Consider the following 27,805-nt stretch of genomic DNA (forward strand, 5'->3'; position numbering starts at 1 on the left):
AAAGGCATTGGGTACAGTACCAATGAAGTTAATGGAACTGAGGCAATTTATAAAATGTAGATACACTCTGCTGTTGACCTACTAACTAGGCTGTCTTTCCATGCAAGCCCAGTACTTTGCTGTGTATATACTGTGCTGTATATATCGTGTTCCAGGATCAGGAAATGCAAATGTCCATGGCTGGTATTTTTCAAAACTATTTAATAAGCAAATATTTCATGAGTAAATAGTTTAGTAGTTTTTATGACAAAATTATTTTGTAAGTAAAAACAGCTAGTTTATCAGCAGCTGCTGGAGTAGTGTATCAATATATACTTCAGTCATTCATTTCATATTTTTGACAGTGAAGTGGAATTCTGTCTAAACACATACATATTCTGAAAAGTACCCCCACCAGAAATGAGCAGTTTCCTAATGAATGTTAAAATCAGTGTCAATTCTTCCCTTTTAATTTCCTTTATGATTCTGATTGCAATTTATACATTTGAGCAGAAAAAGGCTTTGCATTGTTTTACTTTTTTTTTTTTTTTAATTAAATAAAGTGTCCACAGAAAAGGAATCAGTTGCAATGTCTCTTTAGGAACATTCTGTGTTCATTTCCTTAGGCAGCTATGCTACAAAAGACAAGATGGTAACATATTAAACAGAGTGAACTTAGTATTTGAACTGCAGATTTCAAATATGCATATTTCACTGTATATTTTATAATAGCGATGGCATGAAATAAACATGCTTACTTCAGCTAGAAAGCTGATGGGAGTCGTTTGTTGAATTGCCTCTTGCAAAACTGCAAAATATTATATATACTAAAGCTCTATGAGTGCATTTACCTTGTCTTTGGAGCATAAATTTTCCAAAGTCTTTTCCATGTATGTCACCTTGATAGGTGAAAACACCTCTTTCAAGCCCTGATGACACCTAGAGTAGGTTGAAGAAGAAAAAACAAATAAAATTTATTTCTGATAAACGAATAAGAATATTTAGCCCTTTTTTTCTGATTTAGATATATGAAGTTCTTACAGGTTTTTTTTTTTCACTTTGTCAGTGATTATGTTTAGAGAACATTTATGATAGTAAGTTTGCATCACTATTACAGTTTTAAAATAACACTTGGAATGACTTTAAAACATCTGATGTAAATACTGGGTTTTAAAATTCTTTAATTGATATTTACATATTTTGTTAAATGTACAGATATAAAAGTTCACCAAATTTTCAGTCTTTAAAATATTTCCCATAGACAGCATCATGAGGCACAAAGCAAAACTGCAAAGAGGAAAATAACTCTTTTTCTTCAAGATTAAATGTCAACTCTTGGAATCAATATTTAATAAATATTGAGACAATAAAAAATCCTTCAGGTGAAAATTCTAAGTCAAATAAAATAGTCTGTTAAGGTACTACATATTTACCCTCTTCTTTATGCTGAAAAATTATTGTGTAAATAGTTTTCCTGAGATTGACTGAATATGTGTCAAACCTACACTATTTCTCAATATAGGAAAACAGCTGCTATTTCAAATGCAATATTGCTCATTCTCATTTTCTGTGAAGAACTTCCTCTTATGTATCCCTTCTTAAATTTTGAGTTCTTTTGAACTTTTAATTTTTCTGACAGTGAACTATTTAACAAACAAATAAAGATAAAATTCCCACTCTAGCTACACAAGGTAAAAACATAGCATAATATGCTGATTCACCCCACTTTCCACTTAGTAAGCTAAAAATTCTAATGGGAGTGTGGGAGATAGAAGATTATATACATAATTCAGAAAAGAAAAATAAGGTGTTTTCTACACTGACATCTAGTGTGCTGTATTCAATATTTATAATATAAAAAAACGTTTAGAGTTATATAGGAAATCACAAATTACTTTAAATTTTAAACTCACTAAGCTATAGTAGTCTGGTTACTTACATAACCGTCTAGCGCCCAGTTGTCATTTTCAAACTTGCTTACAAAAATATCACTAGGTCCTTTAATCTGAAAAATTTTCAATAGCAAATGGGCTTCTTCTTTCTTGTAAACACCTATTAATATAAAGGAGGTAACATATGCCTTTTAAACAATTTTTGGATTATTTTGTTCAAACATCCTTTCAAAGTCAAGTACATTGCTTTAGAAGTAAAATATTTTGTAAAGAACATTCTGTAATAACATAATTTTAAAACTTGGATAAAATAAGAGTTTACATTGCTGTAATAACAGGATCTTATTTCATTCATCTTTTGCCCTTTGTCCATACCGTATCTGATAACAAAATGCAAACATGTTTTTATACTGTTAAATTTTATAAATAAATGATCATGAATATCTGTCTTTTCACGCACTATGTCAATAATTCTGAATACACAGAGAATTAATTCCCTGCTAAAATAAGATTGTCAATTAGAACTGGAAAAAATTGGATTTTACTGACAACACAACATTATATTACTCCAGTAAATAACAGTACTGAAGTGAAAGAAAATTTGCTGTAAGGTAGCCAATAAAGAAATTCTCTCAGGATTTTTGACCTTAACAGGTACTAATAGCTTATAATGCTCATGTCAAATGTAACTGTGATCAGAGGCTAGATCAGAAGATCATGGTGCCAGATTTGAAGAAAGGAATATATGATGTTGATTAAAAGGTATGCATAATTTACTATGTACTATTGTATGTCATGCCATTATCAAGACCATATTGTTTTAAAGCAGATATTGATCATTGTTGAATAATGGATCTTTTCAATGTTACAGTCCTTAAAATGTTGCATACACTTTGCATGTCATTTCAATATTACCTGTGAGTTTAACAGGTCAATGCTACCCACCAGTCTGAGATTAAAAAAAACAACCAACCAACCAACCAACCAACCAAACAAAACAACCAAACACCTCATTACTTAATTGAAATATAATGGGAAAAATAGGTGGGTAACTACATAAAAATAACTGAAATACATGGTAAAGTGACTGTTACATTTAGCACCTTTCCTTTTGGAAAATAAGCAGAAAAAGATTTTTTAGTGATAACAAAGTTTTTGCTTCCTGTTCAAGAGAAAATAGAACAAAATTGATCAAGAGAAAACAAACAAACAAAAAAATGACAGATTTTATAACATTGAATTCTGAGCCTACCTGATAGTTTGAGTTGTATGTTGGATGCTTCAGTGAATGTAGCATTTACTTTGCTGCTTGTAGTATTGAACCAATCAACAGTCAGAGTAGCAGGCTGTCTTTTTCCTAAATATTCATAAAACCCTTTCCACAGTGAATTTATAAAAAATACATCTGAGGGAACTAAAGTGGAAGAGAAGAGAAGAGAAGAGAAGAGAAGAGAAGAGAAGAGAAGAGAAGAGAAGAGAAGAGAAGAGAAGAGAAGAGAAGAGAAGAGAAGAGAAGAGAAGAGAAGAGAAGAGAAGAGAAGAGAAGAGAAGAGAAGAGAAGAGAAGAGAAGATTACAACAAAGTAGCAATCTTTCTAGACACTCTTATGTTCTTCAGTTTCTCTGTTACAGCATCACTCTGCTATTCTAAGGAGGTAGAGGTATTACAGTAAAAAATGAACAATCGTTAGGACAATATATCTAATGATCTTTCAACACAATTGCCTATACTATATCATGGCTGTCCATCACAATATATGTTTTTAAATAACCTCACACTTCATAGCTTGAGTGCTTCAGTCAATGTCCCAAAGACTATGAAAAATGATGGACTCTGCCCCTAAACACCTGTAGCTTTAGGATATGATGAAGAAGGGAGAAGAATATTCTCAAGTCAGGGATTCCTGGAAGGAGACACTCTTAGGCCACCCTACTTGTTTCATGAACAAAGCAGCACTGTGTGTAACATTCAATTGTTTCCACTGAATTCCAGATACAGCTTAGCACAAGTTTTTATCAGTCTTTTCTCCACACCTTTTCTCCACACATTATTGTTTAAATTTCAATTGGGATCTCACAATACTTAAAGATCATATATTTCCTGAGAACATATTAATTTTGTAAAGTATCTTTTAGACTCTTTTTCCTAGATATTTCTCATTGCTTTCCTACAATAGTTACTTACAGTAAATGTGAAACCTGACATTTAAAAAATGTTAAAATTATTTTTGTCTTTTATTTGCTGTTAATTAAAAATGTGCCTGAATTTATCCCTGTGAAGGTGAACATCTAGTATTACATGTTACAGTGCTGACAGGTACTGTATAAAACTGTTATAAAGGAGCTGACACCACACTTCTGTTTCCACATTTAACATCTTCAATATCTAGTATCTTTGACTGTTTTAGCTGCCCATAATAGCTGTTAATCTTTGTCCCATAGAAGCTGCTGAGGAATCATAGTGGCTCTGACTCAATTCTGCCCAGCCCTGACAATGTCTGCCTTTCCCACACAATATAGAAATGTAGAATTAGTAAATTAACTTTGTGGTTATTATATGAACTCTACACCAACTGCAGATTCTCCTCCAAATGTAAGGAATGGGAAAATCCATACCTACTAATTAAAACGGCTTCCTAACAACTTTTGCAAAGGCTATACAAAGCAGTGAGAACCATGGGAATCACACACAATATTATAGTTGCTAAACTTCACAGGGGTATTGTGAGAACTCATTATTTACAATTTATATTCTATTACAATTTACAGTAGTGTTAAAATGGTATTACTATTTCTTATAAAAACAATAACTCTAGAAAAAATAGAAATTTAATAAACAATATAATTTCTATTCAGTCATCTGAAGGTTGAAAATGAGAAAATTAATTTATTCTGTTAGAAAAATTTTAGTTGACAAATATTAGCTTCATCCCATAAAATACAGAAAGCAATAAATGAAATTCTACCAAAAGACAAGATAACAAGGTAAAGAAAATGCTCCAAAATACGGTGTTCTATACTTAATAGAATACACAATTTTAAAAGACATAATAACAGTGCAGACTTGATTTTTTAAAAAATAGCTTAAAACTTTTGTTAATTACTGACATTTATTACACAGATTCAATTCTCTAATCACCATTATTTGCATGACTTATTTATCAAAATTGGTCATAAGGGACATGATATGGTGTGAACTAACGCTGATGCTCTGCATAGTGAATGTATTTGACTTGGTCTATAATTTAATTTGGCATTGAACTTCAAAACCTGTGTGGTATCAGATTAATGCATATCTTAGCAGTTTGGTGATGTGAATCCTCTAATAAATTAAGATGGTATATTAATTACAGTGAATGCACATTACCTCCGGAATTGCTGCAAGTCTATAGAAGTGATGTATTTGAAAAGAACTCATTTCACATTTCACCTGACACACTCACTAATAATATCACTGGGAAGGTTAATTATTAGCAGAAATACCTTTTTATCCCATCTATTCTACAGAGTCCTTCCATGAACTGCTGTGATTGTTAAGCATTCATCTTGTTTTCCCTGAAGTTTGCTAAAATTCAGAATATAGAGTTGCAAGCTAATTTATTTGGTAAAAAAAAAAACTGCCTGTAGTTAAATTGGTAAAAACAATAGGTCTTTTTTTTCTAAAAATGACTGAACATGAGAAGATCTACATAAAGGAATTATCAGATGTATTTCAATATTTTGTCAGTGGCAGGAGGACAAAGTTGACTGCACACATGTGGCCCATAGCATTTTGGAAAACCTGGCTTAGAATACCTATGAAATGAAGGCCAAGAAAAATGTAAAAGACAGAACTTTGAACCCAACCCCTAAAATTATAGTCTATGCTCATAAGGCTCTCCATTATAGCAATCTCTCTGATATAAAACTCCTTCAAATCTGCTTCTTATATATGCTTTATGTTTTTGGCTTGACAACTTTTTCTTGTGCGGTTCACAGAATTGGTATCGTAGAAATTATTAAAATGTTGTTTTGGAAATAATTTCATAGAGTAGGTTTAACATGGTACTTATTATCATGAGTGACTTCAACATTTATATTCCTTTGAAATTAGTTATAAAATACCTAAGTTAAATACTGGTAATAGTTTTATCATCCATAGCAACCTAAGGTGTGAATCAATTTAATTTATTTAAATCTAAAACTCTTCTTGTATACAAACCTGGAGTTTTAGTTATTGTTTCATTAACTTCTCTGACTCCTTTACCTACAAGTAAAAAGACAAATTATCATTTTCATGAACATATTTGATATATTTTTAATAGAATGTTAAAACAATGCCTGATTGTTGCAATTATCCCTTATCCAATAAAGTTATATTTAAAACAGAAATAACTGAAGTCTTGAATACTTTACGTGTTCAAACCTATACACTTAAACGAAAGCCATCAGAAAATAATTTAGGAAAACAACATTTTTACTGTGAAAAGTTGTCTGGCTAGCCAGTTATTTTATACACTTAGGCCTATAATTTTATATCAGTGCTATAAAAGAGAGCCTTATAGGGGGGACAAATACTGTATATAATTACTCATAATATATTAAATATCATTAAAACTGTGTTAAAAAAGATTGATACATTTATGACACAAACCAGCAAAAGCCAGATAGCCGGATTAAAATGACAGGATCAGATATCATGGGAAAGAATCACAACTGGTATAATTTGCTGTACTTCTGGTGCACTCAGCAGAATTAAGTTCTTTGATGGCTGCTAGGGTTCTGGCCTCATATTGCTGGTCATTTAAAAAAACAACTAGCATCTAGTAATAGATTCTGTCTTCCATGGTTTGCTTTTGGTTTGGTTTGTTTTTTCTTCAGTAGCAGAAATTCAATGATTAGACTGATTAAGTGTTAAAATAGCATAAAGATGTGAGGCACATAAAAAATTATACCTGAAGACTGCATGCGAAGAAAAACAGAATTAGTTAATAGAAACCTTTTCTGCATTTTCTTAAAAAAAATCAACAAAAAACATCCATCTTTTATCTCACTGTATTAATTACATATTACCCCTGAAAAATCATCCTTTATGGATCTACAATAAGATAATTTTTTATGGCTAGATCATACTTCTCAATGTTGAAACAAAAAAGTTTAACCATACCTTTAAGAAAAATAAAATATTGTTCAACCCTCAAATGTGTGTAGAGTTCTTTGACACACTAGAATTAAACGTGTTGCATGCATCTTTCCCACGTATCTGACTGTTTTTTACTTTGCTCATATTCTAAATGTTATTTTTTTTTAATCTCTATGTATTGGGAATTTATAGCCACGTTTATTCACATGTAAAGGCCAAATTTAGCCCTCACATACTTAGAGTTATTTTAGCAAAACAATATGAAATTTATATGGCTGTAAATAAAAGTGGAATCTGGTGCAAAGATTTATTTTTTTTTGTTCATTTTTATTTTAGAAGTTTTTCTTAGACAAAAATCACACCTGAATGAATCTGAAAGTCAACTCCTGTGAAGTATTTTTTTTTGTTCCTAACAGAAAATCATGCATTAAACACCGAACACACTGAAATAGTCTTTAAAACTATGCCAAAAAGATTAGGAAGAATACAGTTAAAAGTAATACTTTATATTATTATTTTTTTGTTTGCTTTTAAGGAATAAACTTGTGTATGTGTGCCTTCGCGTTTACATACATATACTCCTATGTCTTCCTCCATGAGCTCCAGATGCTACGCTTACTTTGACTTTTTAAAAATATTGTTTTCATATGGTAAAAAACATTTCACAAAGTAAACACTTTCTGGGCAGCAAGCTGACTGGTCTTATTAGCAGAGCTTTGAAGTAGATTTAGTGGGGGAAGGGGACGTACCTCTGAGTGACAGAAAAGAAACAAGGAACAGAAACACTTAGGAAGCAATAGGAAAATACCTGTGAATTGTCTGAAAGGAATTAGGAAGGGCTCCTCTAAAAAGGTGATGCAGTCAATATCCCAGCTGAAATGCCTCTACAATAATGCACACAGCATGGGAAACGAGCAGGAGGAGTTAGAAGCTACAATGCAGTTAGAAAACTATGACCTAATTGCTATCACAGAAACATGTTTGGACAAATCACACAACTGGAACACTGCAATCAAGGGAAGGAGGGGCAGAGGTGTTGCCCTCCGTGTTAAGACATGGATAGATTGCAAAAGAGCTGCCTCTGAGAAACAGCCACAGACAGATTGAGAGCTTGTGGGTAAAAGTTAAGGACGAGACCAATAAGATGTCCAGCAAGGACATCTTGTGGTTGGGGTCTACTACAGGCCACCTGACAAGACCTTCTTGCTTCAGCTACAAGATGCATCATGCTCACAGGCTCTCATCCTGATGGGGGTTTCAACCACCCAGATGTCTGCTGGAAAAGCTACACAGCAGGCCGTAAGCAATCCAGGACTGTGTTTCCTGGATTGTGTCAAGGATAACTTCCTGGTCCAGGGTTAGACTAACTAACCAGAGGATAAGTGTTATTGGACCTAGTGCTCACCAATGTGGAGGAACTCATTAAAGAGGCAGTCTGGGTTATAGCAACCGTGCCTTGGTTGAGTTCATGATCTTAAGGAACATGGCCTGGCAAAGAGAAATGTCTTTGGAGGTGTTTAAGACCAGGCTAGATGAGGCCCTGAGCAACCTGATCTAGTGGGTGGCGTCCCTGCCTCTGGCAGGGGGGTTAGAACTAGATGATCTTTGAGGTCCCTTCCAACCCAAGCCATTCTATGGTTCTATGAAAAGTCAAGACCCCAAACTTTCAAAGAGTGAACTTCCAGCTGATTAAAGACCTAGTGGATGTGATCCCCTGGGATACTGTCCTTAGGGACAGAGGAACTGCTCAGAGTTGGCAGCTCTTTAAGGGTACTGTTCTTAGAGTGGAAGAGCTCTCCATTCCCATGTGTAAGAAATCAAGCAGGGAAGGCAGAAAACCAGCATGGCTGAGCAAGAACCTGTTGGTCAAACTCAGGCACAAGAAGGAAATGCACAGGCAGTGGGAGCAGGAACATGTGGCCTAGGAAGAGTACTGGGATGCTGTCCGGATGTGCAGGGATGGGATCAGGAAAGCTAAGGCACAGATGGAAATAAACTTGGCAAGGGACGCAAAGAAAAACAAGAAGGGATTCTATAGGTGCATTGGCCAGCAAAACAAAGGCCAAGGAGAGTGTACCCCCTCTGATAAACAAGAAGGGAAAACGCATAACGACAAACATGGGGAAGGCTGAGGTGATCAACAACTTATTTGCCTCAGTCTTCACTGCCAGTCAGGCTTCCCACATCTCTCGAGTCCCTAAATCTCTAGGCAGGTGCTGGGGGAGCAAAGTCTCTCCCACTGTAAGTGACGAGCGGGTTTGAGACCATCTGATGAAACTGAATAAGTACAAGTCTATGGGTCCCAATGTCATGCATCCCTGGGCCCTGAGGGAACTGGCTGATGTAGTTGCCAAGACATTCTCCAACATATTTGCAATGTCAAGGCAGTCAGGTGAAGTCCCCAGTGAGAGGAAAAAAGGAAACATCACTCCCATTTTTCAAAAGGGTGGAAAAGACATGGGGGGCTACCAACTGGTAAGCCTCACCTCTGTGCCTTGGAAGACTGTGGAACAGATCCTCCTGAAAGCAATGTTAAGGCACATGCAAGACAAGGTGATCCGAGACAGCCAGCATGGCTTCACCAAGGGTAAATCCTGCCTGACCAATCTGATGGCCTCCTATGATGGAGTGACTGCATCGGTCAGTAAGGGAAGACTGACCGATGCCATCTGCCTGGATTTCTGTAAGGCTTTGACATTCTGATCTCTAAATTGGAGAGAAATGTATTGAAAGGTGGACCATTTGGTTGACAAGGAATTGGCTTGATGGCTGCAGCCAGAAGAGTTGTGGTCAACGGCTCTATATCCAGGTGGAGGCCAGTGATGCATGGTGTCCCTCAGGGGTCTGTCTTGGGACCGGTGCTGTTTAGTATCTTTATGAATGACTTGGAGGAATTGAGTGCACCCTCAGCAAGTCTGCAGATGACACCAAGCTGAGTGGTGTAGTTGATATGAAAGAAGGAAGAGATGCCATTCAGAGGAACCTGGACAAGCTTGAGAAGCGGGACCATGAGAACTGAATAAGATTCAACAAATCCAAGAACATGGTGCTGCACCTGGGTCAGTGCAATCCCAGACATGAGGACAAACTGGGAAAAGAACTCACGGAGAGCAGCTCTGCAGAGAAGGACTTGGGGGTTCTGGTGGACAAAATGCTCGACATGAGCCAGCAATGTGCACTTGCAGCCCAGAAGGCCATCTACATCCTGGGCTGCATCAACAGAGGAGTGGCCAGCAGGTCAAGTGAGGGGATTGCCCCCTCTGCTCTGCCCTTGTGAGGTCCCACCTGGAGTGCTGAGTCCAGTTCTGGATCTCCCAGCACAGGAAAGACATGGACTTGTGAGAGTGGGTCCAGAGGAAGGCCACAAAGATGAACAGAGGGCTGGAGCACCTCTTATATGAAGAAATACTGAGAGAGCAGCGGATGTTCAGCTTGGAGAAGAGAAGGCTCCTGGGAGACCTCCTTGTGGCTTTTCAGTACTTAAAAGGGGGGTTATAAAAAACATGGAGAGTGACTTTTTACTCGGACAGATAGCGATAGGACAAGAGGAAACAGTTTTAAACTAAAAGAGGGTAGATTTAGGTTAGATGTTAGGAGGAAATTCTTCACTCAGAGGGTGGAGAGGCACTGGAACAGATCGCCCAGAGAGGCAGTGGATGCCCAATCCCTGGAGGTGTTCAAGGCTAGGTTGGATGGGGCCCTGGGCAACCTGATCTAGTGGGTGGCATCCCTGCCTGTGGCAGAGGTGTTGGAGCTAGATGGTCTTTAAGGTCCCTTTATCCCAAGCCATTCTAGGATTCTATTATTCTATTGTGTCATATGCATTTTTAAATAGTAATTGTGAAATATTCGATCCTATTATATAAAATAAAAATGTCACGGATAATGAAATCTGACCAAGTAGAGCACAACATATCACTCATGTAATGACTTACTTTTACAAATAGGAGATTTTCCTGTCCATTTCATATCTGGTTTACATGTCCGATGTTCTGATCCACCAGCAAGAAAAAATCCTGGCTGACAGGTATACACCAAAGTATATCCTAAAGTAGGAAGATCTATTGCTTTCACATCTACATGTGCCGGTGTCTCTGGCTGCCTACAAGCATGAGCTGCAAAGGGTTTTTAAGAGTTAGAAAAAGTGATGGCAAACAGTGTCCATAGGATTAGTGTATTATATTTAAAACAAACGCATGCCAACTTACTCCCTTTTATTCAGTAAGCTTTGTACACCTTTTAGAAATGTTATTATACTCTATGTGTATGCTTTTCTTACCGTGGGAAGATGGAAATTATACTATCAGATCTTATTGAGCAAAATTAAATCATGATAGCAAGACTGAAAATTGTTACAATGAAGAGAAGCATGTGCCATTGCACATGTCCTGTGAATTTTTGTACTGTCACAGCTTCAAGCATCAGTTCCATTTTAAAGAGTCTTGAAAATTAGAGTGGTTACTGTGTTAAATAAATTCATTATAAATTTCAAATGACATAAAAGTTCCATAGGAAGGTTTTGTCATAGTACACTGATTATAACAGATACTGTTGCTCAGTATGTTTCTTCCTCTGTGCTCCAGTGCATTAATTTACAACAATCCAAAGTTAATTTTAAATAGGATAAGAATCTAAGGTAATTCTCATTAAATATTTTTAGCTTAGATGAGTGTATTTTAATACAATAGTTATTCAACGTCCATAAAGACGTAAATACAGTAATCATTTATATATCCATATATAGCCCAGAAAAGCTGAATTTTGGTAAGTTGTAGCTTATAATTCACAATATCTAGCCAACAGAATAGTCCCATGCATATTTCAGGCCCCTGTTCACTATTAATCCAGTACACACACAAAAAAAGATTAACTTAAAGCAACTAATGCAGCGGGTTAATGAGGACAAACTTTTCTGAACAAAAATTATTGTATAATAATACTATTGTATCATAATGCAATAATATTTGTATAAGTATTTCTAATTACATTGTTGTGAACCTCAAGAAGAAAATATTATCTGAAAAATCTTTCTTCAAAATAATATTCTGAATAAATCTTTGTTCTTAGAATAGAAAGAAAAAAAAAGAATACAGTTAAATAAATTTGACTTTTTTTTTGTAGCATACTATTTACTATGAATTTACACATGCATCAGCCTGTAGCTCTTTCAAAATCGCACAGCATACAAACTCATTAGATAAGAAAACAGACTTACGAATACATTCAGACTGTATGCCACTCCAAGTTAAGTTAGCAAGACAAGAACGGGTGGTAGATCCCTGAATATGATAACCTTTCCTGCATCTGAAAAAGACTGTGCTCCCAACCTAAGGATCAAAACAGAATATTAGATGAAAGAGGTATATCCATCATCTGTAGATAGATATCAAGACTGTGATAAGCTAGTAGAGATTTTTTTTTCAAAAAGTGTCCTCTGTTTACAGTATTTAAGTTTTTGTATGAGATGAAAATCTTGAGGAATTCATCTTCCATAACCTTACTTGAAAGCAGTAAGTTGAAAAATATTGACAAGGCTGTGTGCATGGAAAAGAACAAGACATGCATTTCAGTTTATTACTTTGTTAGTGTAACAGAAACAAACTAAATGACAGAGATGTACCTCTTTGTGTATACCACTGCATATATTCAATAGAACTTGACGATTAAGTCTGTTTTAAAGGTTTGTCATTGTGTGACTTCATTAAAAATATTTTTAAGGGAAAAAAGGAAAAAAAAAACTAAGGAACAGTTGTATCCATAATTAAATTCCAGAAAACTCCAGGTCACAATTCTTTACATTGCATTTGTTACTATTAACTATGTACGTTTTACTGGAGATGTTCAACTCACAAAGAAATGGTTTGGAAGCCTTTCTATGGTCAACTGTGATATGACCTTTCCAGAAGTAAAATAACTATGAAAACTCTACTTAGGCATGTTTTGAGGAAAGAAAAGCATGAAATCTGGATAAAAATTTAAAAGTGATGAAGGAAGACCTTCCATAATACAATGGAATTATTGATGGCATTGATAAAAGTAACCAGGATGCTACCGCAGCCCAAGATATTTGAGGATGTGGGGCTGACCAGTAAGATATTGCTCTAGTTTTCCATAAAATACTTTGACAATACATATGATGTGGTGAAACAACAACAACAAAAGTTAATATTATCTGTAATTATACAATTTATTAATAAAGTAACATCACACAGATAAATGCAAGCAAGTTGCAAAAGAACTAATCAATGATTATCAATAAAATAGCTTGCAGGTATACAAATGCAGATCACTCTACATCACAAATTCAGTGAAGGACTTCAATGGACATTAAAAATGGGCAGTAGTTTCAAAAATAGCTACTTAAGTTAACTATACAATCAGGTACCTAAAAACAGATTATCATCAAGGTAGATGTTCAGCAAATGCAACTCCAGGTCTTCCTGAAATGGCTTGGGAAATCTACTGCTATTGTTAAAGGTCAAATTATTGATATGGCTTTGCAGACATATCTATTTATTACTATTTTTAAACATATTCATCTCTCTATCTTGCCAAGGACACACAGCGTGTCTAGTAGAGACTAGAATAGTCTAGCTAGTCTTGATTGTCATTTTGATTCCTGTAAAATTACCAATTGTGACATCAGTGAGCAATGATGAGCTGCAAATATTTCCTCACAGATCCAAAAGATGAAGAAAAAAAAAATCTTGTCTAGGTTCAAGGTAGTTACAGAGTTACTTTTTTTTTCTAATTTTACAGGAAAAAAAGTAAAAACAAAAGCAGTCTATTCTTTTTGTAATTCATTGATGAAAAGAAAAAATATATTGGAACTATTTGCAATAGTCACAGGGCAGGGAAACAGAAATGTCATAAAATGAAGCATGACACCAAATGAATAGGGCAAGAAGTGAGGTTTGTAGATTGGGAAAAAAACTATAAAGGTCAGCTGCCTGTCATCAAACCTGTTAGTAATAAGGAAAGGCTGTTAAAAACTGATTTATTAAGTTTGGCTAAGTCATATAAACTGGCATACTCACGTATGCAAATGAAAAATAATCCACCTCACTAGTATTAATGTAGGTCTATGTCTTTTTGTAGCAGTGATACAACCATAGTAATGTCTATATGCACAACTTTAACACAGTTATTACTATTTGAGTTTGAGAGCGAAAGCATGTTTTTGAGAAAGATTATGTCCCGAACAGATGAAGACCTACTATTGCTTCTAAAAGTGAAGAAAAGTATTCAACTGAAATTAGATCAATGAATTGTACAGAATAATTCTGGTATAAATATCAAAGGCAACTTATAAAGCAGATTAAAGTGGGAAAGGAAAACAAAGCAAAACAAAACAAAATAAAAAACAGATTAAATTAGTTACAAAGATTAGAGTTGTTTTTGAAGACATGATAGAGACAGGTACAAGTGCAAGATGAGGCAACTGCAGCTATTACTAGAAGATCCATCCTGGGGGTGAGGCCACAAGACGTGGCTAGGGGAAAAGTGCCTGGGCACTTGTGAGCCAGGCAGTAGCTGAAGGTGAAGAAGAAGCTTACAGCCACAGCAGTGACAGACAGCACAATTGCAGGAGTGGGAGGGTTACTAATAAGCACAGGAATTTACAGAAATATTTTTTTTTAAATAACAATTCTAACAATTCTATTGATCATAACAATTCTATTGATCATAATACCATGTGGTACACTGTCCTAGGTTCAGAAATAAGCAGGAAACCCAAGCAGCACATATTTCAGGTTTCAATCACAAATATTTATACCTGAAGAATCTATCGACATTAAGTTAATTGGTCTAAATAATGACTGTGAATTGGTCATTTTTGCATCTACTTTTATTTTCTCAGTCACTTTTATGACTGCCACTTGGCGAACTAATATCCTGTGAGGAATTTGGAAATCATAAAAAGGACATTCATCACAGAGAACATGGATCCACCACATAGAATGATTTTGTCTTCCCTGACTTTGAAAAAAATGTAACATGAATTGCTAGTTTAGGAAAGCCACTTTCTGACTTTTTGTCAAGGACTACATGGCCTTTGGATCAGACAGGTCTTCGGTTGTTAGGTATTTACTGACTATTCATCAATGTAAGAAAGAATTATGATCATAAAGCAAAGTAATTATATCATGTCATATCATATTAGGTAATCAATTTATAAATAGTCCTACCTATTGAAGTCTCCTAAAGGATTGAATACATGATATATTGCAAGGTTAGAAGTTCTTTCTTAATGGGGGGGGGGGGCGGGGGGGGGAAGAAAACTACCTCAGAATGAAGCCTGAGCTTTTATTAAAAAGGAGTGGAAATTTCCAAAGGTTTACATTAGACAATGAAGCCTACATATAATTCAATACATCTGAGGTTATTAAATGCATCTTCAATTTAGAAATCTAATAAATAAAAGAAAGAATTACCTCATAACCTCTGGAACTGTTTTGTATTCCAAAATGTGGAGTGCCAGGGTCTGTACATGCATTGTGAGCTGGATCTAATGTAAAATGTGAAACATGATATATTATTATTGCATAGAAAGATTAGTCTAAAACTGTTTGCAAAGATTAAGTCATGTCATCAATGTCTAGCGATGACAAGAATCATATTTTTAATGCACCTGTGTATTTCTATGTATTAAACTCTTATTTCCAATTACATTTTAAAGACAGATCACAGTACTTTGTTTCAGTACATTGCCAATACTTAAGGGTATTTTTTGCAGGTACCCTTGGCAATGTAGACTTCAAAATTAGGATTGCATTCATTTCTACTAAACTTCTAAACTTTTTTGAATATATAGCATATCCCATCCACATGAAATACCATTCACAATTCAGGTGGAACATATATGGAAGTATTTTCCTTCTTTTCTTTTCCAAGGAACAACTTAATGATTAAATCAGATTTCTAACCAAAATAAAATAAAACAAAAAAGCTGCTTTCTTATAGCAAGTCAAGTGTTTCAAATGGACTATTTTCTCAGCTGTTGTTGGAGAATAAAAATACAGCCATCTTCCCAACCAAGAAAGGTACAACAGTAGAGTTTAGCTAATTATATGATCCTAATTTTCACAAGTATATCTTAACACAGCCTGAAATTATTTTTGACATTTCATCAATGTCCCCTTTGCATTCTGATGGTGTATTTTCTTAAGGCATGTCCTTTCAAAACCACCAGGTAGATGGCACGGGATCTAATCTGATGAATCCCTCTGTACTATGCGATTCCCTCTTGGCAACCAAGTCTGCTATTGTGATGACACTGCAATTTGAAGAATATAATTTGGGCCTATATTTCATCTGTAACAATTTTTAGCTTTCTGTAGAGGAAAAACTGACACATAAAACATATGCCATTTCACTCTCAGTCAACATCCATTTTCGGGATTGACCATGATTACAGCATTACAATTCAACTGGACAGATATTTACTAAAAGCTCCAAAAGTTAGGTGGACGTTGACCTAACATGCAAGAATAAAAATGAAACATAGCAGCTCAAGAACTTCTTACAAATTATCATCAGCTGGAATGCTATTGATCATAATAGAAACATGAAGCCAAATTGACTTTTTAAAGATTTGTTTAATCTGAAAAAAACAGTGGGGAAAAAAAAAGAAAGCATTCTCACACTGTTTTAAGGAAATTACAAATATCCAGGAATAGAACTGCTTGTCATCATTTGCTATTATGTGGTACTTCTGGCAATAGTTCTATTGTTCACAGATCTTAACTTTCCAATTGCTGAATAATGATAACTGTAAATATTTTAGGTGCTCTAATGTTTTCCTATTACAACAGCATAAAAATTACTATGTAAAGGAAAACTTATGTCTGCTGCAGTATTTTTCATCTACTTATATATTATGCTATATAAACAGAAATGCCATTATTACGTTTTCAAATTTGATTCTTCACTATAGACCTTACATTTTGTTTTTCTAAACCTTGTCTCACTTAAAAAAAATATATTGCCCAATTCATAAAAGCTATGGACAGAAAGAATTTTGAATTAATTTCGAATTGTATTGAGTGTTAACATCTTAATTTACAAATACAGGCTGCTTTCAATAGTCACGCTTGCCACCTTCTCCCAGAGTATGCAGCCCAGCTCTTGCATAGAGCCAATATTTCAGCCACAGGAAAACTTATAATTGGGCTACAGTCTATATCTGAAAAGATTTATAGAAATATCAAAGAGGACTTTTCTATTATCACACCAAAATCATTTTCTCTAGCAAGCCACCCCAAGTTGGATCAAATACTGATGTCAGTAGGAGTTACAGGTGTCCAGCATTTCTCTCAGTTAATCTGATTATGTAACAAGCTAAAAGCCTACCACTTGCACATCAGTCAATGAGAAACTGATAGTTCTTGGCAGTTTATCAGAATTTCAAAAGATCAGACCCTGCACGCCTCATCCTTTTGAGCTATACCAGCCACTTTCACAAGTTCCAAAAAGCTTTTTGATTTAGGATTGATTCTGACAAATGCCTTTAACTCTCCAGTGACAGAATCCAGTCTTTAATCTACCAAAGTCTTCTGTGTATCTAAAAGACTCTAAAAATAGACGGAATAAATTTTTGCACTTGCACTTACTGACATTCTGCATTTCCAGCAGACAAGCAATCATGTAAATTTACAAATTACTTCATATGTGATTGTGTTTATCCTAGATTTTTTATACTCAAAATATAACCTTATTTATCTGGTTCTTTTTATATTACACAGAATTTTTCTATATTTGGAAAGCTAATTGTTAGGCTTATGATCGTGTAATAGTTTATCAAGAATATTCTCAGTAGAATCAGCACAAGAAATGGTAGTTAGTACCAATGCATGTTGGTTGTATTCCACTCCAAGTACCATCTGCTTGGCAGAATCTTCTTGAAGAGCCTATCAGAATAAAAGGGGGTCTGCACTGAAAGCTAACTTCAGATCTGTAGGTGAAACTCTTTCCATTGAGGCGTCCTTCTGCTGGAGTACCAGGATCACCACAAAACACCGCTAATACATAAAAAAGGGAAGAAAAAAAAAAAGTTATTACAACCGCATGTGCTTCATCTGATGCTCAGAATTACTCTCCATTGTTTAGGTGCAAGTTGGGCATACTGAACATGATTACAAATGCTATGTTCATTTATCAGTAGGATTATAGCTCAAATAAATTCTTGGCAGCTATTTAAAATTAATTGCCACTGTTATAGTTATTATAAGCATAAAATTTAACCTGGAAAGATAGACCTTTTAATTGAGACACTTTAAGGCCGATTATACTTGGATGACAAAGCAATTTCAAAGTAGACAATGTTAAATGTATCCATTCACCCTCAGGTAAGATGGCTGGAAATTTTTGACCTAATTAAGTAAAGGGAAAAATGTTTTTCAGAGTCTTGACAAGACTTCAAGCACTGGAGGAGTTGACAGATTTAGAAGAAGCTGGAAAACAAATAGTGACAAGATATAAAGGTATATACTCGCCTTAAAAAAGGAAAAAAATGGATTAAGAAAACGGGGCAAGGACATGAGCTTAAGAGTTAGGAACCTTGTTTTCACCTGTTAATGGAAATAGAAAGAGGGAACTAGAAAAGGAAAAGTGTAAGTGAAAATTTTAATCATGTTCACCACAAGTCAAATTCAGAACATTCAAAAAGATTATCCATAAGGAAAATGGTGATGGGGCCAATTAGATAATAAGAGATGGAGGTGACTTTTGGGAAAAGGAGTACCATGATCTTAAATGGGTAAAAACACTCAATTTCATAATGAACTGTTTTTTGGAAGAAGGAAGAAGAATCTTGCAGTAGTCCAAACAATACCATGATCTAGCCAAGTACCTTTTGAGCTGTGAAAAGAAAAATGACTGTAGCTTGAGACAGTTTGGTGAAGCCCAACACAACGTATCCTGAAAACTTACGCAAGCATTGTGGAATGTCTCCCCGCCATATTCCTCGACCCTCACAGGAGAGAATAGCTGTGTTAGATAGCTGATAGCCTTCTGCACAGCTGTAACTCACACTGGCACCCCAGCGATAATCAGATCCTTCCACTTTCCCATAGAGTACTGGTGGAGGGGGACCACAGGTGATAGCTGAATCACAAAAAGAAGAGTTTTAATTTCAAGATTTTATAGCAGTTAGGAGAATGCAACATCATATTTTGTTATACTTTCGTAACTAAAAAATAAGTAAATCTATGCTGTTCAGGCTTAAAAAAAAAAAAAAAAAAAAGCCTGTGTTGACAAAGCAGCCTGTAATAGACAGAAAAGCAATTTAAATACAAAAATACTACCTCTAGGCTTAGGAAGTCCCTGACTTGTTGTCAGAAGCCAGAAGAGCATATACCTTACCTAGTCTGAGTCCCTACAAAGTCATCGGTGATCACTGTTGGAAACAGGCTACTGAGCCAGGTATAAGTATTGTTAATATGTATGTATAAATATTTGCATTTTATTTTAAATTTATTTTGCAACACTATTCAAAGCCCTTTATACAGGTCTGCTCATTTACTTGTTCCTTTTCTTGCTTCCTTTTCAGAAGACAATGGACATTGGCTTTGTTCATAATTATGTGCCAAAGACTCTTTAGAACTACTCTGATGCTATCCAGCTTCTGAAAGAGTGCACAAAATGATGCAACCTGGAATGATCAAGTTTACATTTACACATCAGTTCTTTCAACAAAGCGCACATCTGAAAATCCACTCAGCCAGTGATTTCTACAACAGAAAGTATGGTCTGACAACTACACAGGCCAAAATTTAATTATAGACACTTCAAAGTGCTAGTGGATGTGGTGGCAGTCTAGGTCCTTTATAAGCAGCAGATGCCCTGGGCTGTTGTATTTAATCTCTAAACTGATGTAACAGTGCTCAGAATTTTCACCAGACCTCCTTATTCCTTAAAAGTTTCTTATTATTACAGTCCCATCCCCACTATGACCTTTATGTTAGCACTTGTAATCAACTATTTGTAAAGAATCTCTACAGCTACTTATGATGGCTACACTACTGCAACAAAGGATTCTTTTAAGGTAAATTTGGTTTGGAGGATCCATTCACAGATTTTTGGCCATTTAATACAAGATAAAAGAGCCAAAAAGGGAAAATGGGTACTTCATTCCTAGTTTTTTTCAGCTGACCACTCCAGTAATCTTCATCACAGATTGATTTGGTTCTACTGTCGTCATTAGTGTCAGTATTTTAACTAATTTTGTACCATGACATATATACTACATAAACACAAATGTTACACAAATATTTATTTGTATGGTTTAGTTGCATTTGCATGTTAATCATCCCAGAGAAGCTTTGACAATTTCTGTATAAAATGTAGGTATATATTTATATACAAATATAAATTCATTTATTAGTGAATTTCATATATAGTATCAAAATAGTATTTGTAAATTATTTTTCAAATGCACACCTTTGCAAATTGGTTTACTCTGGTTCCAAGTGCTGTCCTTTATACAACGCAGGGTAGATGAACCGGAAGGCTCCATCAAATATCCTGGATTACACTGATAGCTGACTGTCTTATTAAAGGTGAAATCATTTCCAAACTGGATGCCATTTGCTAATGTACCTGGATCTCCACAGCTGATCACTAGCAAGAAAAAGAAAAAAAAGTTTAACAAAAACATAACGAAACATTGAACTGTGTATAGCTAATGTCCCTTTTATAGTGCACAAAGCAATAACAATTTTGAAAAATATATTCTGAACAAAATAAAAAACTTAATATTTTTTTCTAGCTAAGAATTTGAATTTTGAGGTTTTGCAATATAAGCCAAATATTATGCTAAAATACAATCAATTCATTAAATTATAGAATCACGGAATGGTTTGGGTTGGAAGGGACTTCACCAATCATCTAATTCCAACCCCCCTGCCATTGGCAGGGACACCTCCCACTAGACCAGCTTGCTCAAAGCCCTATCCAACCTGGCCTTAAACACTTCCAGGGATGGGATATCCACAGCTTCTCTGGGCAACCTGTTGCAGTGCCTCACCACCCTCATAGTAAAGAATTTCCTCCTAACATGTAATCTAAATCTCCCCTCTCTTAGTTTAAAACCATTATTCCTTGTCCTATTGCTACACTCCCTGACAAAGAGTCCCTCCCCAGCTTTCCTGTACCCTTTAGGTACTGGAGGCCCTATAAGGTCTCCCTGGAGCCTCCTCTTATCCAGGCTGAACAACCCCAGCTCCCTCAGCCTGTCTTTGCAGGAGAGGTGCTCCAGCCCCTTGATCATCTTCATGGCCCTCCTCTGGGGCCACAGGTTATTTATCTGACATTATATTTATCGAGGAATGAGATTAGGTTGGTTTTCTAACATGTTGTCTATGTTGTCACCCTTCCATACTTTTGAGTAACATCCTCTCAGGGTCATGAGTGACCAGCAGCCTTTGTCACCCCTTTCCCCCCATCCCTGGGTGCCCGTGCTCAAGGCCAGCTCTGATACTGTGCTGACATGTAACCTGGGAACAGAGTGCAGCGGAAAGAGCTGAGAGCTGTGAGAAGCTTTGTCCAGGGCCTCCCACTTTGTTTGGTAGCTACAGTTAAACTCAAAGCCTCACCTTTGGTCTTTGAGACACACTGCAGTTATGCCTATGCCTGGCCACGTACCTCACTGACTAGACTATCAGCTTGCTCTGGGACCTGCCTCGTCATATGCTGACTTGCCTGGGGATGAGTGGATCATGCTTGACCCAGGTTACTGTCATTGGATCTGCTCTGCCCTTCTTGCTTGGTACTGTGGGTCTGGCCTCATCAGCAAGGTCACTGCACCTGCTGGCCTTGCTGACCTGCTCTGCACTGCTGGAGTAGCTGAAACTCGCTGCTCCCTGACCCCTTAGTAGGATGAGTATCAGTCAGATCTGGCTCAAATGGCTCACTGTATAAACTGGTGCAGCAACGTAGCCAACTAGAAAAAATCTGATTTAGACCTACCTGTGTACATAAGCCACAAAAAAAAAAAAAAAAAGCTAAAGAAAACTCTAGAGGAACACTTATTCTTAGGAATAATGTCATATTTTTAATTCACAAGACATTCACAAGATAAACAACTACAGAAAAGTTACCTATGTATCCATCTTAAAAAGATGTTTCTGACAAATTATAGCATATATTAAAATTGAGTGTACCTTTAAGCACATAAAATATTTATGTATCACAAGACAGAGGAATGGGAAAAAATATATTTTTTTCAATCTAGCAAAATAATCATTTTCAGAAGCAGGCTGGTGATCTTAGCACTTCAAAGCTTTAGAGGAAGAAAGTTTATTTCTGACCTGTGCAGTCTGGAGCAGTGCCAGTCCATGTTCCATTAGCAGTACAATGTCGAGTAGTTAGCCCTGAAGTTTTGTAACCTTCCCAGCAGGCATAAATGACCGAGCTTGAGAATAATATTCCATCACTGTATATTATCATACCATTGGCTGGAGTGCCAGGGTTCCCACAAGATACAGCTGTGAAAAAGGTTAAAAAAAAAAAAAAAAAACAGTATTTCCATGACTGTTGACTAGCTGGGGGAAAAAAAAAAAAGTCGATTTTTAAACAGCCTTCCACGTTCTAGCAAATATTACCAAGAAAATGCTTAATGGGTGTAATTTTTAGTTAATATCCTGACAGACCTATGCCTCTGATTTGCTCATAGTCACATGTTTCTACTCCCTTCCTGTCTTCTGGTATCTCCTCTTTCAATTGTAAAAAAATAAATACAATCATTTCTTTCTTGAATCAAGAAAAGCATAGATGTTCTGTATTGACATCAATATCTATTGAGCACCTGTAGCTCTACATTAATACAATGATGATGTTTAGCTTCATATATCTAAGATTTAGAAAGGGGTTTAATTAAGGTGTTGTTTTTTTTTTTTGCCAGCAGACCAGACAATCATGGGAGAAGAATTTGTTTCTTTGCTTGCTTGCTTGCTTGCTTGTTTAATTATTTTTCCTAACATTTCTATAAGGAGTCTTTATTTGACCATCCCTGCAGAGAAGACACTGACAAAAGTATCATAAAATTCCAGTTCTGTGCAGAAGTTACTCCTCTTTATATGAATACAATAAAAATAGCATGAGGTTAAGTGATTAGCAGTGTTAATCAAGAATTAGGAAGAGAAGTGCATATAAATCAAACTCTTTCCTTCAGGCTTCCCTGAAACTTGAATTGGTTCATGAGACTGAAAGAACATACTCATGATGAGTCTTCCAGAGGTTTCAAGAGCTGGCAAGAGTTTCTTCTCTTCTACAACGCACGCATGCGTGCGTGCGCACACACACACACATAGAGTATCTAAAGGTGTTAAATGTTTAGTCTAACCCAATGATATCATCAAATATAAAATTAAATTTAATGGTTTGGAATAAAGTGGTGGGATAAACCTGGAAAACAGCCAAATGCCCACTCAGATGCTCACTCAATCCCCCTCCTCAGAAGGAAGGATGCCAAAGCTCACGGATCAATAAAAAGACAGAGGAATTGCTTACTAATTACCATGGTGGGCCAAACAGACTCAGCTTGGAGGACATTAATATAACACATTGCTAATTAAAATTGATTTGGACAGGGACAAAAACACAATCATTACAACAACACTTTTCCTCCCCTCTTTCATGAAGTTAATTTCACTTCCTTATTGCAGGCTTCTCTAACAACCTGTCAAGAGGTGCGAGGAAGTGGGAGGGCTACATTTACTACACAGCAGTATGGTGTAGAAACTGTAGCTCCTTCTTTCTTTTCAAACTGGAGGAATTCCAGTCATAATGTTAAAAAAACAAATTAAAGACCACTTGCAGATACTGGTCAAGGTAAAACACTGACCTGTATTAGGAAAACTTGGATACATTCATGAAAAGTAAATGTATTTATGGAATTTACACAAGGACAATGAGTCTTCAGATGCTTAATATTTGACAAAACAAGAACTTGCAGTAATTAACTATAAAATAATCCTTACAATATACATATAATGTTTATTACTTTTCCTCATATTTGGTTAATTCAGTTTATGACACTCTGAGAGCAATCTAGTCTTCCCATTTATGCTAATAACAGAATCACAGAATCACAGAATGGTTTATGTTGGAAGCTTTGGTGGTCATCTGATCCAAACACCAGGGAGACTCCACGACCTCTCTGGGCAATCTGTGCCAGTATTTAGTCATCCCTTGTCACAGTGAAAAAGTGTTTCCTCATGTTCAGATGGGAGTTCCTGTGTTTCAGTTTGCACCCATTGCCTCTGGGCACCACCAAAAAGAGCCTGGCTCCAAACTCTACACGCTCTCTCTTCAGGTATTTATCTGCATTGATAAGATCTCCCCTGAGCTTTCTCTTCTCCATGCTGAACAGTCCCAACTCTTTCAGCCTCTCTTCATAGAAGTACTCCAGTCCTTTAATCATCTCTGTGGCCCTTTATGGGACTCTTTCAAGTATGTCCACGTCTCTCTTTAATTGGGGGGCCCAAACACTGGACACAGCACTCCAGGTGTGGCCTCACCAACACTGAGTAGAGGGGAAGGATCACCTCTTGTGACCTGCTGGGGATACTTTGCCTAATGAAGCCAAGATTATCGTTAGCCTTCTTTGCAGCAAGGCCATATTGTTGGCTCATGTTCAAATTGGTGGCAAACAGGATCCCCAGGTCCTTTTCTGCAAAACTGATTTCCAGCTGGGTGGCCACCCAGAATAACAGTTATAATTTAATAGTTTTAGATTACAGGATTCTGTTAAACATAATTTGCCAAATAAAAAATTATTTAGGCTATTACTGATGTTTGGAATCATTCATAAATGTCTTTATTTTAAATTGAGGTTTTATTCACTTTTCACATTTAAAATTTTGAAGAGAAAAATTCAGTAGGATGGAACTTGAAACTTCTGTCATGAATGGAAGTAGTAGCAGGAAGCATTAAGTGAACTATGTTGGTGGTGATACACAATTGTCAATATGGAATGATCTAAGAAAGGGTGCACAGCTTTAGTTTTCAAATTTAAAACACTCCAACTCCTTCAGGAAACTAGCATTAACTTTTGTTATCTTCATTCCCATGAACCATACTCTCTTTATATTCACCAATGTACCTGTACATGGAAAATAGCCTCAGATACATTTAACTTTAATTTTGTGATCATGGTATTGTTCAAACATACCAACAGGAACACGCAAAAAAAAGTTTATACAAATTCTTCTGAGAAGTTTCATGACAAAAAGAACACTGTAGCTTTATCTTCCACTGTTTTATTATTGTTATTGTTACTGCTATTGTAAAATCATGATTTTAAAATGACATGGAAGGTCTACCATATTAAAATTATTATTATGGCCTTCAGATAGGAGTAAAAAGGAAGACGTGTATTTCTCATAATTACTTCAACTTCATCATTTTGCAGGCTAGACAGAAATTCAATATCAGACTCCCTGCTTTTCTCTGCTGTAGGACTGTTACAGTTGTCTCTATATGATACAGGTTGCTTTGTAGGCGTCCCAGTCTGCCCCTAAATCATCTGTATTTTTGGTACAGACAAAACTTTAAAGGATTTGTCTTTAGATTTGTTTTGAATTACTAAGGCACTCAGTGATCACACAATGTGATACAACTGTATTCTAGTTATCCAGTATTTACTACAGATTTGTTTGACCTGAGTCTGAACTCAAAAGGGTTGTATGAAATGCTCTGTAAAGAATATGTGTAACTGCTCACTGCAAACTTTACTGCAGCAACATTTTAAATGAATTTTGCTTTTGCTATTAGAGAACCACAACTCCTATGATCTCTACTGATCAAGATGTACTGAGTAATAGTCTCCTATAGCCCACTAAAACCTCAGCCAAGAAAATAAATATAGAATATACACTGGAATAACCCTCTTTTATTTTTTTTTTTAAGCTGAAATATGCTTCATATCAGATAAGTGACACAGAAGCAGACACAAGTGCTTTTGTTTTACACATGGGTAACTGACCATTAATATGTAATGTATAACGTAAATTTCCTTGTGAGTCTGAAAAAAGTTGATTGCAAATTGTTACTAAATGACATGGACACAACTGGCACACCGAAGATTAAAGTAAAATGTAAAGAAGAGAGATAAACTTAAATGAAAAATATAGATACTGGTGTTTATCCATTATTCCCAGCTTTTGGTTACTAATATTGGGCTGAGGAATCACAATGTGATGGTCAGATATCCTGTCTCTTTCTGAACATAAGTGAAATCAGTCTACAGACAGAACCCTGATATGATGAATCCCAAAAGGATAAGACAGCCCTTTTTATTACAAATTGTCATCCCAAAGCCTGAAGATCATAGAGATTATTAACAGAAATGCCATGTTTTTTGTTGATTTCACTGCCAGCTGCTATGTTTAGTTTCTAAAACTAAAAAAAAAAAATAAAAAATCTATGTTTAGTTCTATGATTTTAGTTCCATTTGTGCAGATCTTGGTTCTGTACAGGCATGATATTCAGTGAAGGTGTTGATGCAAAATTTATCCATGCTCTTTCTCTTTCTAATAGGGAGCTTTTCATATCTTAAAAAAGAAACAGCAATTCTCAGAATTCTGCAGGAAGGAATGTTTATAGTGCTTCTGAGAATACCTAGGCTCCTCTCCGATTCTTTTGACCTCAAATGTTCTGAAGGATTTGTGTTTGAAAACATTTACCATCAAGACCATCTGTGAAAAAGACCATGAGGACTCTAATGACTTTTTTGCCAATAACGGCAATGCCAGAACTGGCATGGAGCCAGGGTTATCAATTCTGAGGTAACTTTCAGCAAGTGGTAATTTTAATAGTTCCCTTCCTTCCTTCTTCTTTTCTGTCTATGGGGTAACATGTATTGACAGGAAACCTTTTAAATATTCTTGGGTTTTATAAGCATTTTGGGGTCTATGGAGATCTATATCAATTTATTTAGCAGGTTCCAAATCACTCAAACAATCACAGATTCAAAGAAAGGGATTAACACACTAAGATCTTATCCAGTGTGTGACTTCCTTATGGGTGGAAAAAATATCAACTATATTTATTGGCAAGCTGAGATCAAGCCAGTTATAAACTCAGAGGGTTTGGAAACCCCCATCTTGTTACTGTGACATGCGTTACACAGAGTGTACAGCTTAAAAGATGGTCTCCTCCTAATCTCTTTGTTACTTATACTAAACAAAAAACAATCCAAGTAGAAGAGAAATATGGAAAGAAAGGTTTCATTTCTTTTGTTTTTCTGGAAACATAAGGTTGAAGAAAAAGAAAAAAAGAAACAGCAGCATTTCACACAACACTGATTGCCCCTGCTTGCTGCCATACTTAATGTCTTCATGCAGGGACAGAAGAAAGGACACTGAACAACTTATATTTTCTACTGTAAATATTGATCCTGTGCCCACTGACATTTTAAAACAGCTATGGTGATATCTACACTGACAGAGAACCAGTCTGTGCTGAAGGATACTGAAAAAGAACCATTGTTACATGAGGAGACTGAGACTGTGATAAAATCCCTAAGCAAAAAACATCATGAATTTGTGAAAGACATGTTATCCTATCTTCTGGCTGATCATTTAGTATAGCAGAAAAGATAGTACAGAATCCATTAACTCCAAAGAATTAGATAAACTAACTTTTCAAGCACTCTTGGAAAGCAAGAAGTCATTTTAAAACTTTAGTCTTCCATCACTGGTTTTCAATTCTGACATTGCATAAAAAGAATAAAAGTCTTTTATTACATATTTTTAAATTTTATTCTTAATTGTGTTTTCCAGAAATATTCTTTGTTGCTTTTCTTCTGAAAG

General features: G+C 35.7%; 1 protein-coding gene across 14 annotated transcripts in view; it reads right to left on the bottom strand.

Annotated features, from left to right (window-relative positions):
• CSMD1 (CUB and Sushi multiple domains 1) overlaps positions 1-27,805 on the bottom strand; it is a 1,157,973-nt gene that overhangs the window by 13,803 nt on the left and 1,116,365 nt on the right. For 10 of the 14 annotated variants that reach the window (XM_083828025.1, XM_083828026.1, XM_083828014.1 and 7 more), the window contains 11 exons: positions 22,301-22,477; positions 20,433-20,612; positions 18,924-19,097; positions 17,840-18,013; positions 15,428-15,501; positions 12,208-12,319; positions 10,928-11,107; positions 6,072-6,116; positions 3,124-3,285; positions 1,919-2,031; positions 831-918 (listed from right to left, as the gene is read on the bottom strand). In XM_083828025.1, the coding sequence (XP_083684151.1) occupies positions 831-918; positions 1,919-2,031; positions 3,124-3,285; positions 6,072-6,116; positions 10,928-11,107; positions 12,208-12,319; positions 15,428-15,501; positions 17,840-18,013; positions 18,924-19,097; positions 20,433-20,612; positions 22,301-22,477 (1,479 nt within the window). The remainder of the gene's footprint in view (positions 1-830; positions 919-1,918; positions 2,032-3,123; positions 3,286-6,071; positions 6,117-10,927; positions 11,108-12,207; positions 12,320-15,427; positions 15,502-17,839; positions 18,014-18,923; positions 19,098-20,432; positions 20,613-22,300; positions 22,478-27,805) is intronic. The other 4 variants (XM_083828022.1, XM_083828020.1, XM_083828024.1 and 1 more) reach the window with 4 other exon arrangements.

Source organism: Anser anser (assembly GCF_964211835.1).
Source record: "Anser anser genome assembly, chromosome: 3".
Taxonomy (NCBI): domain Eukaryota; kingdom Metazoa; phylum Chordata; class Aves; order Anseriformes; family Anatidae; genus Anser; species Anser anser.